Source organism: Ostrinia nubilalis, assembly GCF_963855985.1.
Source record: "Ostrinia nubilalis chromosome W unlocalized genomic scaffold, ilOstNubi1.1 SUPER_W_unloc_1, whole genome shotgun sequence".
In the NCBI taxonomy this organism is placed as follows: domain Eukaryota; kingdom Metazoa; phylum Arthropoda; class Insecta; order Lepidoptera; family Crambidae; genus Ostrinia; species Ostrinia nubilalis.
The window spans coordinates 2,983,093-2,996,620 of NW_026973566.1; the positions used below are offsets into that span (position 1 = coordinate 2,983,093).

The 13,528-nt window shown below is 40.2% G+C and overlaps 1 protein-coding gene and 1 long non-coding RNA gene across 4 annotated transcripts; both read right to left on the reverse strand.

Moving 5' to 3' along the window:
- Positions 1-1,291: 1,291 nt before the first annotated feature.
- Positions 1,292-4,696, reverse strand: LOC135087290 (uncharacterized). 3 transcript variants are annotated; one of them, XM_063982093.1, is made up of 4 exons: positions 3,986-4,274; positions 3,619-3,786; positions 3,333-3,429; positions 1,292-3,092 (listed from the first exon to the last, which is right to left on the reverse strand). In XM_063982093.1, exons 1-4 carry the CDS (start codon positions 4,166-4,168, stop codon positions 1,354-1,356), a joined length of 2,187 nt encoding a protein of 728 aa, XP_063838163.1. In that variant the 5' UTR covers positions 4,169-4,274; the 3' UTR covers positions 1,292-1,353. The 3 variants fall into 3 exon arrangements, with proteins under 3 accessions (XP_063838163.1, XP_063838162.1, XP_063838160.1); XM_063982092.1 differs by lacking the exon at positions 3,986-4,274 and adding an exon at positions 4,285-4,696 and having other exon boundaries at positions 1,292-3,429; XM_063982090.1 differs by having other exon boundaries at positions 1,292-3,429.
- A 3,713-nt stretch (positions 4,697-8,409) lies between these two features.
- Positions 8,410-12,194, reverse strand: LOC135087340 (uncharacterized). Its single transcript, XR_010260751.1, has 2 exons — positions 11,951-12,194; positions 8,410-9,191 (listed from the first exon to the last, which is right to left on the reverse strand). It is a non-coding gene; the product is annotated as an uncharacterized LOC135087340 (long non-coding RNA).
- Positions 12,195-13,528: the final 1,334 nt, after the last annotated feature.

The following is a 13,528-nucleotide window of genomic DNA, read 5'->3' on the forward strand; positions in this document are numbered from 1 at the left end:
AGCTGAAATTCACATGAAATACTCAGGTCTATTGTCCCTTTAAGCTGTGAAAATATCAAACTTCTAAGCCAAGCCAATCAAAAGATACAGCCGATTATGTCGATATTTTCAACAAATTTTCGACACTCGCAAAGGAATCAAAACCTACAGGATACTTCCCGTAAACTCAGAATCTTGAAATTTGGCATAAAGCATTGTCATATAATGCAAATATAGGAAAAATTGCGAAAATTTCATTTTTTTAGTTATATAATATAATAAAAATATTTTAATAAAATGAAACTTACTACCTTATTTCTCACGAACGAATAAAGGTATCAAATTGAAATTTATACCAAATACCTAGATCTATTGTCCCTTTAAGAAGTAAAAAAATCAAACTTCTAAGTTAACGCGATCAAAAGATACAGCAGTTTATACCGACACCTTAGACGAATTTCCGTCACACGCTAGGGAATCAAAACCTACAAGGTACTTCCTGTAAACTCAGAATCTTGAAATTCGGCACGAAGCAACGTTATATAGTACAGATAAAGGAAAAATTGCGAAAATGATAAATTTGAAGTTATATAAAATTTAAAATATTATTTTTGCTTACATGACAAAATATTTTTTTAATAATTATAAACTTACTACCTACCCTTTTTCACATGAACGCGTAGAGATATTAAAGTTGAAATTCATATCAAACACTTCTTAAATCTAATTGCCTCTAAACTGTGAGAAATTCTAAATCAACGCAAAAATTCAAAACGCTGAGGTAGGTACCTACCTATAATGCAAATATAGGAAAAATAAATAAATAAAAAATAATCATACCCAGTGTTTCCACATTGAGGGGAAATTCCCCTTTTGAGGGGAAATTAGGGTCAAGAGGGGAAAGAAAAGGGGAAAGACTATAAAAGGGGAAATTGCGGGAAATCGTAGATAAATCCTTTCGGAAGTAATGAGGGTTTTCGCGTATGATAAATGATGGCTCTAGCTGCTACGATTGGTGAATTTTGACAGTATCTATCAATGCTATGCCAAAAATATCCAATCATGCAGCACTCGGACGGACCTCACAAGTCACGCCTGCGTATTGCCATCTAGTGGATTTTTCATACACGAAATCTTTTATTATTTATGGACTCTACCGTGGACTAGTGTGTTACCGTATGAAAGGAACTGCGACAAGCGACAACACGAGCAGGTGGCGTATACTTACCCTTATTTCAATTCTGTTTGAGGCCTAAAATATTATTCTGTGTATGCGCTGACAGCGTAAACTAATTTGGAATAAAAAATGAGTACACAACTCCAAGTTTTTATTATATTTCTGGTCAGTCTGTAAATAAAACACAAATCGTTTAGTTATATTTTATTCATGCTAAGTCTAATTTTTTTAGATTCGCTTGCACTTGCATTAGACTGTACAAACTTGAGGTGTGGTATTTCTAACTGATTTTTCATTAGTTGTACAGAAGTTGTTCCCGTTCTTTTCAAGCCAGATTTTACACAGAGGATTGATGCAACCGTTTCATTATCGAGCCTATTGCGTTTATCTGTTTTGATATTTTTTAGATCACTAAATAATCGTTCAACAGCAGCATTCGAAAAAGGCAACGACATGAAATAGTTCACTAAAATTGGCAGTTGAACGAATTTACATCTGCTGTCAACATTTTTTTTTTCAAAAATTTTTTTCCAATAGCTTACCGTATCTATGGAATCATTACAATCCATATCGGACAGGAGACTTTGATTTCTCCATTCCTTGTCCAGCTCTGTTAAATCTACAGCAATGTGCGATGGAATGTATTTTTTCGCGATTTTGTACAATGATGTAGGGTGCAAATCAATGGCATTTTTCGGGTTTAAAAAAGACGAATCATTGTGCACATCTTCAAATACAAATCGTTTCTTGATTTGTACGATCGCTTCAATATAAAACAATTTTGCTGACTGAAAAATTTTCTGAATTTCACTCTCTTCTTTCTTTTCGATCTCTGTTAATAAACAGATCGCATCTACACCTAAATAAATATGTTTTAATTCAAGATGTTCTTCTGTCTGATGAGGATTGATTTGGTTAGCAGGGATTTGCTTAACATAATTTCTGTTCATGAAATTTAATGCCAATGTTTTGATTAACTCCTCAGTTTGAGTCTTCAATTCTGAGAACTTAGGATAATCAGCTTGAAACATGCAATTAAAATCATTAAAAATTCCAAGAGCGTAGTCTACAAAATGCATTTGGCTCTTTATCAAAGGGTTCTCCAAGGTTTGGAGAGTGTGACAGTTTGCATGTGTTGGATCTTCGTAGTTTAATATTCTCCAGTAACTCTTCAATGGCTCCCACTGTTCTAAAATTCTTCGCACGCATGCTTGAAGTGACAACCACCTGGTTTGACAAGCTCTCAAAATCTTGTGAGGTTTGACTTCATGGAAGCTTTGAAATTCTTTGAAAGCAGCAGAATTTTTAGGACTCCTCCCAAAATGATTGTATACATTGCGGCACAAATCTTCTAAAGAGTTGCTTAACTTAGTGCATGCCTTACTTGCCACCAGATGTATCATATGGCAAGAGCATTTTGACACGAATACTTGAGGATAATTTAGTTTGATTAGTTGAGACACAGAGTTATGCTGTCCCATCATGACTGCAGTTGTATCAGAACAAAAGCCTATCCAGTTTTGCAGAGGTACATTATTTTCTTTTAGCGTGTTAATCATTTGTGTGTACAAACCCACAGCGGTCCCGTCAGGGCAATCTACTACGTCGATCACATCTACTTTTGTTATAAAATTATGGCAGTAGCTGACTAGTATCGCTAGTTGCTTTGTGACGCTTACATCAGTTGTTTCGTCAATATAAACGGAAAACAAATGATTGTTCAGTTCATTAATAAGTTTATTATTAAAAAATGGGCGCAATCCATTCCTAATGACATTAGTGGCTTTTTGTTTCGCTAAAGAGATTTGCGATGTGATTGCCTTCTCTGGTAAAGATTTAATCAATTCAATTAAAGGTTCAATTGATGAAATAGGAAGATTGTTTTCGACGATATAAGAACAAATGGCAGCTTCGGTATTTTTCAGCTTTGTATTTTCTGTAACGAATGTTGTAATACTAGGTTGATTAATATTACTCTGTAGCCACGCCTCCATATTTTTTTTATGAGCTTTTCCATCACCATGCTTTTTAAGCTCTGATTTTCCCGCCTTCATAACCACATTGCACACCTTACAAATTGCATTATCATCCTTATTCCCATTTAATAACCATGCTTTGAACTCAGGTTTCTTAAGCCAATCATGCTGAAACTTCTTCTTAAATATCTTTTTCCTACCTTTTGCCATAGATTTTGAACTACCAATCTGCTTGAACTGCTTTTTTTCATTTTCAGTATTGTATCCCTCTTCTTCGTCTTCAGTACAGTTATCAACCTACAAAATACAAGAAGGTAATGAGCAAATTTTAGAAAACTCATTTATAAAGGTGATTTATTACAGAATATGGAAAAATATGAATATTTTAAAAATCTCGGCGATTGTCCGGCGAGGCGATCCTATAATTTAAGTATATAATAACCCAAGCAAAAGTAACTTGATTATATTAAGTAACATGACAATTACCGATTTTTCATTTTCGATTTCCATTACTGACGAAGTTTGAGGATCTAATTGTTCTTTCTGATCCTCGACATAACTAATGGACTGAAAACTCGTTCCGGGTTGAAGTTCATAAGAGCATGTACTAGTGCCGGGTCTTTCGGATGAGCTCAGAGGAATCTTTTCTTCATTCTGAAAAATTATTGATAGGTTTAGCAATCGCCATTCACTCAAATTTAAATTCCTGTAGCAATGTCAGGCAAAAATTTATTTAAAAATTTTCCCCGACTCAAATCAAAAAACCAGTTGGCAACATTCTTAGCACTTCAATCTTATCTTAACAATGATCGAAGGAATTAAACTTTTTTAATTAAAAAAATTTTTAACTCACCTGGAGCCTAATTCTCGGCCCGTGATATTTCTTAAATTGCGATATATATCGCATGAAAACAGTTTTTTTTGTATGGAGTTTCATTCGATATCCGCCATGTTTTTTAATATCGAAAATCCGAGAATAAGGCTCCTGTGGGGTGAATGGTAGTACAAATCTTTGCCTACCAATCAGCTTGGACATAAAAAAACAGTTTTTTCATAACATAACCTAGATATTTTTCATAACATTCTAACCTAGATTTTCATTGTGCACTAAATTATATACTGATTAATATAAAAATGGAAGCACAAACTTACCGATTTTTTAGCAGCAGTATTTATTAGCCACCGATCCATTTCTTTTCACATTAAACAACCGTCGCAATAAATATTTCTAGCTGTGATTATTTATTTGAATGGATCACCGTACCAACCACCATAGAACAAGTAGTACCAACAGTAAGGAAATTGATAGCTAGTGATGTGCAGCTATATCAAAATAATAGTAGTAATCTGCAAAGTCGACTGTCGATGATTTTGTTGACGAATTTTGTGTAAATAATAATATTAATACAATAGACTATAGAAGAAGAACGATAAATAAACTATAAATTTTAGGTGTGGCGTGTGGTGTCAAAACTACAGCAAAATAATTTTTGAGGGGAAAAAAGTCCGTAGAAGGGGAAATCTGAATTGCCGTGTGGGGAAAGGAAATCGTTCTAGTGGAAACACTGATCATACCGCATATTTTGAAATTCGCCACTACTCGCAACGGAATCAAGTAAGTAATTTGATTTAATACGTCATAAATTGTAAACCGCTACGTTTGTACGGCGGAACCCTCGGTGTGCGAGCCCGACTCGCACTTGTTTATTAGTTTAATAGTTCTTCTATCCATTAATGCGATTTATTTGTCTGTATGGATGAAAACACAAAAAATATGTATGATTTAGTAAAAAATTAGTCAACTATCCCCGGTCTCCCCTACGAGAAGCAAAAGATACAGGCCGTTCCGTTTCATCGTCCCCTATTTGCGATAATATTGCCCCCAACCCGTGCGGAGAGGCATCCACTGTCAACACAACCTTAGCCTTGGGATTGAAGTGAGCTAGAACATGATCTGAAGAAAGACACTTTTTGATTAGATTGAAAGCATCGTTCTGTTCTTTACCCCATTCCCACTTATGTCCCTTGTGTAATAATTTGTAAAGTGGGCATAAAATTGTTGATGCATTAGGTACAAAATTTCGGTAGTAGTTAACGAGACCTAAGAAAGACTGAAGTTGATTAATGTTAGAGGGAATGGGGGCCTTTAAAATAGCTTTTACCTTTTGTGGAGATTTATGTAAGCCACATTTATCTATAGTGTAACCCAAATATTCAACTTTATCTTTAAAAAGTTCACATTTACTTTTTTGAAGTGTTAGTCCTGCGTCCTGGAGTCTCTTTAACACTGCATTTAGTCTTTCCAGGTGCTGAACTCTATTAATTCCCGTGATCAAGATATCATCGAGCATGCATACAACGCCGTCCAGCCCCGACAACAAACAATCCATCGCGCGTTGGAATATAAGCTGGCGCGCTAGCTAAACCGAACACAAGCCTAGTGTATTTGAACAACCCGCGATGAGTATTAATGCATGTGAGTTGTTGCGAGTCTTCGTCTAAAACAAATTGCGAGTACGCTTGTGTAAGGTCAAGTTTACTGAATTCTGTACCGCCGTGTAAGCGAGAAAACAGTTCCTGAGCGGTGGGTAACGGATACTGCTCCACTAACAGCTGTTTATTAATTGAAACTGAATAGTCTGCACATAACCTAATTGAACCGTTGCGTTTGAGCACAGGGACTATGGGTGACGCGTATGCTGCATGCTGAACCGGTTTTAGGACACCTATATTTATCAAACGATCAATTTCCGCATCTATCTTGGATTTCAGGGCAAAAGCAACTGGACGAGGCTTAAAAAATATGGGCTTTGCGTTTTCTGTCAACTGTAATGTTACCTTGTATTTATTAAATTTGCCTAAAGAATCTGAAAATACAAATGGATATCGTGATTGTAATTGTTCCAACAGGTCGTCCGTTGACAGAAAATTAATAGGTAACAGTGCTAGTTTGAAACGTGAAATAAAATCGCGTCCCAGTATCGGCGGTCCGCCGTGCTTCACGACGTAAACATCAAGCGAATTAGTTACGTTGTTATACGTGAATGCTAAGCGTATGATACCTAAACAAGATATTTTTTCACCTGTGTAACTTAACAGACGCTTGTTAGTTGATTTTAACGGTACATTTTGAAATCTCAACTGATAAATTTTATCGGAAATAGCTGTGACTGCCGACCCACTGTCAATTTGAAACTTCATTTTCACGCCCTGAACATTAACCATTTCAGCCATTGGCTCCCCACTAAATGACCTAATATTATATAAAGTTGACCTACCGTCGTCATCCTCGCTCTCGTTTACCACTGCATTATCCAAGTAATTAACTTTTTTGCACATTCGCTGTAAGTGCCCTTTCGTGTTGCACTTTTTACACTTGTAACTTGCAAACCTACACACCGATGCCGTATGATTTTTATAACCACAAACCGAACACTGGATTTTTTTATCACTTTTTACGCGATCCTGCTGCTGGCTGATTTTAAATAGCGCCGGGTCGTTTGGCGCATGCGACGCCGCCGATGACGCTGCTCCTTGGCGAGCGCAGTGCACGCTCACCGCCAGCTCCAGCGCCTTGGAGAGTGTCAGCGCCTTCACATCCTGCGCGAACAGCTTCTCACGTTCCGGCCCCGGTCACATGCCCATCACAAAGCGATCCCTAAGAGCTTCTTCCACATTGAGGAAACCGCAATGAGCTGTTAGACCACGCAGTCGTGCCGCCCATTGAGTGTATGACTCGCCCAACTTTTGCGTAGCGACATAAAAAGTGAAACGTTCGCCAAATCCACATGTTTTTGGGGTGAAGTGGTCGTCAAAAAGCTTAAATATGTCTTCAAATGGCAAATCTTGCACTTCTTTTGGCAAAGCCAAATCTGCTGCCAATTTATATGATCCATCGCTGAGTGCACTCAAAAGGATCGCTCGTCTTTTTATACACTGAGGATCCTCTGCCCTTCCGATGTTATTCGCGATAAACCATTGACTCAACCGATTTTTATATGTTTGCCAACACTGTGAATTATGGTCAAAGGTGGCCAAAATCCCAAAATGAGCCATTTTTTTTTTTTGCTTGTGGGTAGATGTCGCCACTGTTATATACGCGAATAGGGACGTGTTTAGTGAAAGGCCGGTTAGAGCGCACTGAGGTTTATTGGTATAAGAACATAATAAATATGCCGGTGATCGCAGTCACGCGGCGAATACTCAACACTTACGTTCCAGGAAGTTCGTGCTATGACTCGGAAGAGACTTCAACCTTCTTCAGTCAGTCAGACTCCGATGAGTATGCTGGTATGGCAGCATTGACAGCAACGGCAAATTACGGGAACGTGGATGATCCGGTCACCGTGGAGGAGGCTTTGAGCAGTGAAGATGCCAAGAAGTGGCATGATGCAATGACAGATGAGTATAACTCTTTTTATAAAAACAAATGTTGGACTTTAACAGAATTAAAGAAAGGCCAGAAACCTGTGAAATGTAAGTGGGTTTTTAAAATAAAACGAGGCTTGAACGGAACAGTACTAAAACATTAAGCTCGTTTAGTGGCAAAAGGCTACAGCCAGAAATATGGAATAGATTATCAAGAAACATTTGCTCCTGTAGTCAGGTACTCTACGATCAGAATGTTATTTGCTGTTGCTGCCCAGCTGAACCTAAGTATTGATCATCTAGATGTGAAAACGGAATTTCTAAATGGTGACCTCACGGAAGAAGTAGTGATGGAACAACCAGAAGGATTTGTTATAAAGGGGAAGGAAAACCAAGTTTATAAATTAAACAAATCAATCTATGGTTTAAAGCAAGCTGCCAAATGCTGGTATGATAAAATTAATGAGGAACTGATAAGAAAAATGCATTTTCAGAAATCATCAGTTGAACCTTGCGTTTATTTTAGATATAAGCACAGACAGCTGACAATAATTGCTTTATATGTTGATGACATTTTACTATTTACATCTTCAAACAAGATAAAGAAGGAAGTCGAGGACCAGTTGACGAAAGAATATGAAATAAAAGACTTGGGAAGGGTTCATGAATTTCTTGGAATGAGAGTTTGTACAGAAAAAGAAAATGTCATTACTCTTGATCAAACTGACTACATAAAGTCTGTTTTAAAAAGGTTTCAGATGGAAGACTGTAAACCGGTGTCCACACCAATGGAAGTCGGACTGAAATTACAAAAAGAAGAAAAGAAGACTGAAAATGAAAAATATAGAAACTTAATTGGATGTCTCATTGGTAAGTATAGGAGCACAGGACGCAAGTGAAACACGAGACTGCTGTCAACGCACTGATTTATTATTGAGACGTTAGAACGCGGGCGCAGCCACGCATCGTATATCTATAGCTATACATACATGTATAAAGGCGGCCTGCGATCCAATATGCAACATTCCTCCCCCAATAGCTACAGGAAGGTACCTATTTAGAAGAACCTTTTATAATCGACCGGGGGACGATTACGTCTAGATCTTCCGATATTTGTAGTCTCTGCAATTCTCTCATCTGGACTTTCATCAACATCGTAGAACTCATCGTCACCTTCAGATGGCGGTCGTCGCACTCCTCTTGACATCGTTACGCCACACCATGAAGGAGAATCGCGCGGCGTTGTGACGTCGTCAACGGATGCAGGTGGTGGCGTTGCGACGCCATCAACAGATGCAGGTGGCGGCATCTCGTTCCCTCCTCTCCCTTCAGTGAGAGACTCATTTGTAAACTGCGATTGTGTAGATGACAATGAGTCACTCGGTGGCCCCGATATTGTGATGTCATCAAACACTGTTGCCTCATGATGGGTATCGATTGTGCGGTTTACTACAATTATTATTGCTACAGTTTATTGGCGGCCCCTTATAATGTAACAATTGATTTTTATGTTTACGAACCAGAACAGATGTAAAACAATCCTTAATTAAATATAACATAGTTACAATTTCCTTAATAACTATACCTTTCGACCAGATAAACTTATTATTGTTAAGATATTTTTTGTATAACACTGATTGATCAGGCAGAAACTTAGTGTTCTTTCCACCGTGCGCTTCAGTTTGTAAACACTGTTTGGAATGAACATGTTCAGCGAGTGAGGTCGACGAGGGCGACGGTGACGGGTTCAGCAGGTCTAACCGCGACCGCAACTGGCGACCAAACACTAGCTGAGCCGGTGACGTTCCCGTCGTTGTGTGGATAGAATTACGATAATCAAATAGGTACTTTAATAACTTTAATTTACATTGTTTTTGAGTTTCACTAGTTTGTAGACTCGACTTAATTCCCCGTTTGACTATTTTGACGTAAGACTCCGCTTGGCCGTTACTGGCTGGGTGGTACGGCGGTGACGTCATGTGAGAGATACCATTTAATTTACAGAAATTATCAAACTCTTGCGAACAAAAAGAAGTGCCGTTATCTGTTACTAAAGTATGAATAAATCCAAACCTTGACATGAACTCATACATTTTATCTATTACAACGGAGGTGGCAATAGAGCTCATCTCATACACCTCCACCCATTTACTATAAGCATCTACTATGACTAAGTAAACGCGTCCATTTATGGGACCAAGAAAATCTAAATGTACTCGGTAGAAAGGCCGCGGAGGATATTTCCACGGCGATATAGGCGCGCGCGGCGGCGACGCTCGCAGCTGCGCGCACACCGCGCACGAGCCTATCATGCGCTCCAGCGCTTCGTCAATACCCGGGAACCAAAATCGTGCGCGTGCCTCTGCTTTAGTTTTTACGATTCCCATATGAGATGTATGGAGCTCGGACATAACTCGCTCACGCAACGACTCGGGGATTACAACTTTATGACCGCGCATGACACATCCATTTTCGACTGACAATTCCCATCTGCAAAGATGGTATGGTTTTATACGGCTGTCTGACATACTTTTAGGCCAACCATTAAGTATGTAGTTACTAACACTTTTCAAAATACAATCCTCAACAGTTGCATTACTCAATTCGCGTGCAGTTACTGGGAGTGCTCCATCCACTACAAAACACACATACGCTGCGCTGTCGCAGCCGACGTCCGCGCGCTCCCCCTCCCGCGCAGCCGCCGCCGGCAGGCTCGCGCGAGACAGGTAGTCTGCGCTATTGTCTGCACTTTTTATATACTCTATAGTATAATTGTAGGCAGTCAAAAACAAAGCATATCGTTGCAAGCGATTTGCGGATACTTCAGGTATACCTTTATGAGGCCCAAAGATATAAAGAAGGGGTTTATGGTCTGTACGTAGTACAAATGGTGTGGACCTACCATATAGGTACTGATGGAATCGCCTTACTCCAAATATGATCGCTGTGGCTTCCTTTTGTATTTGAGAATAACGCCGTTCCGCATTATTTAACGTTCGGGATGCAAACGAAATAGGTTTTTCTTGGCCGTCCTTATCAACTTGAGATAAAATTGCCCCTAAACCACTAGGCGAAGCATCTACAGTTAATATAATTTTGGCATTTCCGTCGAAGTGAGTAAGCACTTGTTCTGAAGCCAAATATTTTTTTATAGTATTAAATGCCTCATCTTCCCTACTGGACCAATGCCATTTACAACCCTTTTTTAAAAGCTCGTACAGCGGACTCATTATACAAGATGCTCCAGGGACAAAACACCTATAATAATTAACTAATCCTAAGAATGACTGCAATTGGTTTATATTTGTAGGTACTGGTGCTTCTAGTATTGCTTTTACCTTATCTGGACATTTTTTTAACCCGTCTTTGTTAATCACGTAGCCTAAATAACTTATTTCATCTCTAAAGAAATCGCATTTTTCTGGCTGTAGTGTTAATCCTGCGTCCTGCAGTCGTTGTAACACTTTATTTAACCTATCTAGGTGGACTGACTGGGATTGGCCAGTCACTAAAACGTCATCAAGTAGTACTAGGACGCCGCTAATGCCTGAAAGTAGATTTTCCATGGCGCGCTGAAAGATAGCCGGCGCGCTGGTCAACCCGAACACTAGACGCGTATAAGCGAACAAACCGCGATGCGTATTGATGCACGTTAGGGGTTGTGACGTCTCATCTAGACAAAATTGATTATACGCCATTGATAAATCTAATTTTGTGAATTGTTGCCCCCCACAAAGTTTAGAAAATAGCTCAGTTATAGTTGGAAGTGGGTATTGTTCAACCACTAATTGTTTGTTTAAAGTGACTGAGTAATCCACGCACATACGAACTGATCCATCGCGTTTAAGTACCGGTACGATTGGTGACGCGTATTCTGAGTGTTCTATCGGCCGGAGCACCCCTAATCCAACCAACCGATCAATTTCACTTTCAATTTTATCTCTCAACGCAAACGCTACCGGCCGAGCCTTACAAAAAATGGGCTTAGAACCTTCCCTCAATGTTAATTTAACCTTGTATTTGTTGAAACATCCTAATGTCCCTGAAAATAAGGCGGGATAACGATTGCGAACTTGCTTTAAAACATCATCACTTTGTTCGCAATAATTAACCGGAGTCAGCTGTAGCTCAAACTGGGAAATGAAGTCGCGACCGAGAAGCGGCGGCCCGCCGCCGCGCACTACGTAGACGTTGAGTGAGCGCGTTCGCCCACTCCATTGCAGCGGTAAGCACATTATTCCGGCGCAACCTAACATTTCGCCTGTATAACTAACAAGTTTCTTTTTAGTCGTTAGTAACGGTATATTATTAAAATGCAAATTGTAGGTACTCTCTGAAATGACTGTAACCGCCGATCCACTGTCAATTTCGAATTTTAAATGTTTACCGTTAATGCACACCGTTTCAACTAGTGGTTCGCCTCTATAAGAACGTATGTTGAATAACTCACCGTCGTCGTCTTCGCCGCCCTCATTTACCTCACTCGGATTTGTAGCAACATAATTAACATTTTTGCACACGCGACGCAAATGACCTTTTTTATTGCACTTCCTACAGGTATAGTTGGCAAAACGACACGATTCCGCTTTGTGGTTCGCATAACCACACACCGTACACTTCACTTTTTCACTATGCTGCTCCCTGACGGAGCCGTCTCGACGAATCTTGTACAGCTGGTCCGGCGCGGGCGGCGCTGAGCCCGCAGCCGAGGCGCTGCTGACGGCGGCGCGTGCGCTGCGCATGCTCTCCGCCAGCTCCACGGCCTTGGCAAGCGTCAGCTCTGCCAGCCCCTGCACGTACATCTTCTCCTTCTCGGCTCCCGGCAGCATTCCCATTATGAAGCGATCACGTAGGGCTTCCTCGACGTTGCTGAACCCACACTGCGCGGTCAGGCCCCGTAATCTGGCAGCCCACTGTGCAGGCGTCTCTGTCGGCTGTTGAGTAGCGGCGTAAAACTGATGGCGCTCGCTAAACCCGACCTGCTTTGGGGTGAAGTGGCTGTCGAGGACGTCCACAATGTCCTCATATGGCACGTTCTGTAACTCCTTGGGCAGCGCCAGGTCCGCTGCGAGTTTGTAAGTGCCCTCGTTGAGTGCGCTGAGCAATATTGCCCGTTTTTTGCTCTTGTCCGTGACATCATTTGCAATAAACCACTGCTCCAATCTGCATTTATATATCTTCCAAGTCTGAAGATTGTGATCAAAATTTGAAATAAATCCGAAATTTGCACCGGCCATTTTTATTTCTTACAAACGCGGGTAGAAGTCGCCACTGGTAAGTATAGGAGCACAGGACGCGAGTGAAACACGAGACTGCTGTCAACGCACTGATTTATTATTGAGACGTTAGAACGCGGGCGCAGCCACGCATCGTATATCTATAGCTATACATACATGTATAAAGGCGGCCTGCGATCCAATATGCAACACTCATGTACATTGCTGTGTGTTCTAGGCCCGACATAGCTCATGCTGTGAGCTACCTATCTTAGTTCAACGACTGTTACTCTGATGCACATTGGAAGGCCGCGAAACGCGTTTTGAGGTATTTAAAAGGAACAATCAACTACTGCCTGATGTATGAAAAATCCGACCTCAACGTGCGAGGCTACGTCGATGCGGACTGGGCTAGCTGTGAAATTGACAGGAAATCATACACAGGGTATGTATTTAAAATAGCTAATTCCATAGTGTCTTAGGAGAGTCGCAAACAGAAAACTGTTGCATTGTCAAGCACCGAGGCAGAATATATGGCTCTTGCTAATGCTTGTAAAGAATCATTATTCATTCGTACCTTTTTGAAAGAATGTTTAAATATAGACTGTGTAACTTTGCTTTGACTTAGCTTTGACGCCGACTGGCGTAGTGAGCGGACGTGCGAACACAATTTCTAATAAATTATTTTTACTGTGACACGCCAAATTAGACTTTACTTCGGTGAAAATACAGTGCTTCTTAGCGACAGTGCACATACGTCCTCCCGTGTGGGAGACGAGACCTCGCCGAGTCGAGCATTCGGAAGCGCTCGG

Coding starts and splice junctions, on each gene's coding strand:
- LOC135087290 (XM_063982090.1), bottom strand. CDS start 4,168: ATGTCCAAGCTGATTGGTAGGCAAAGATTTGTACTACCATTCACCCCA. Junction 3,787..3,985: donor GGCCGAGAATTAGGCTCCAG/GTGAGTTAAAAA, acceptor ATAATTTTTCAG/AATGAAGAAAAGATTCCTCT. Junction 3,430..3,618: donor AAATCGAAAATGAAAAATCG/GTAATTGTCATG, acceptor TGTATTTTGTAG/GTTGATAACTGTACTGAAGA.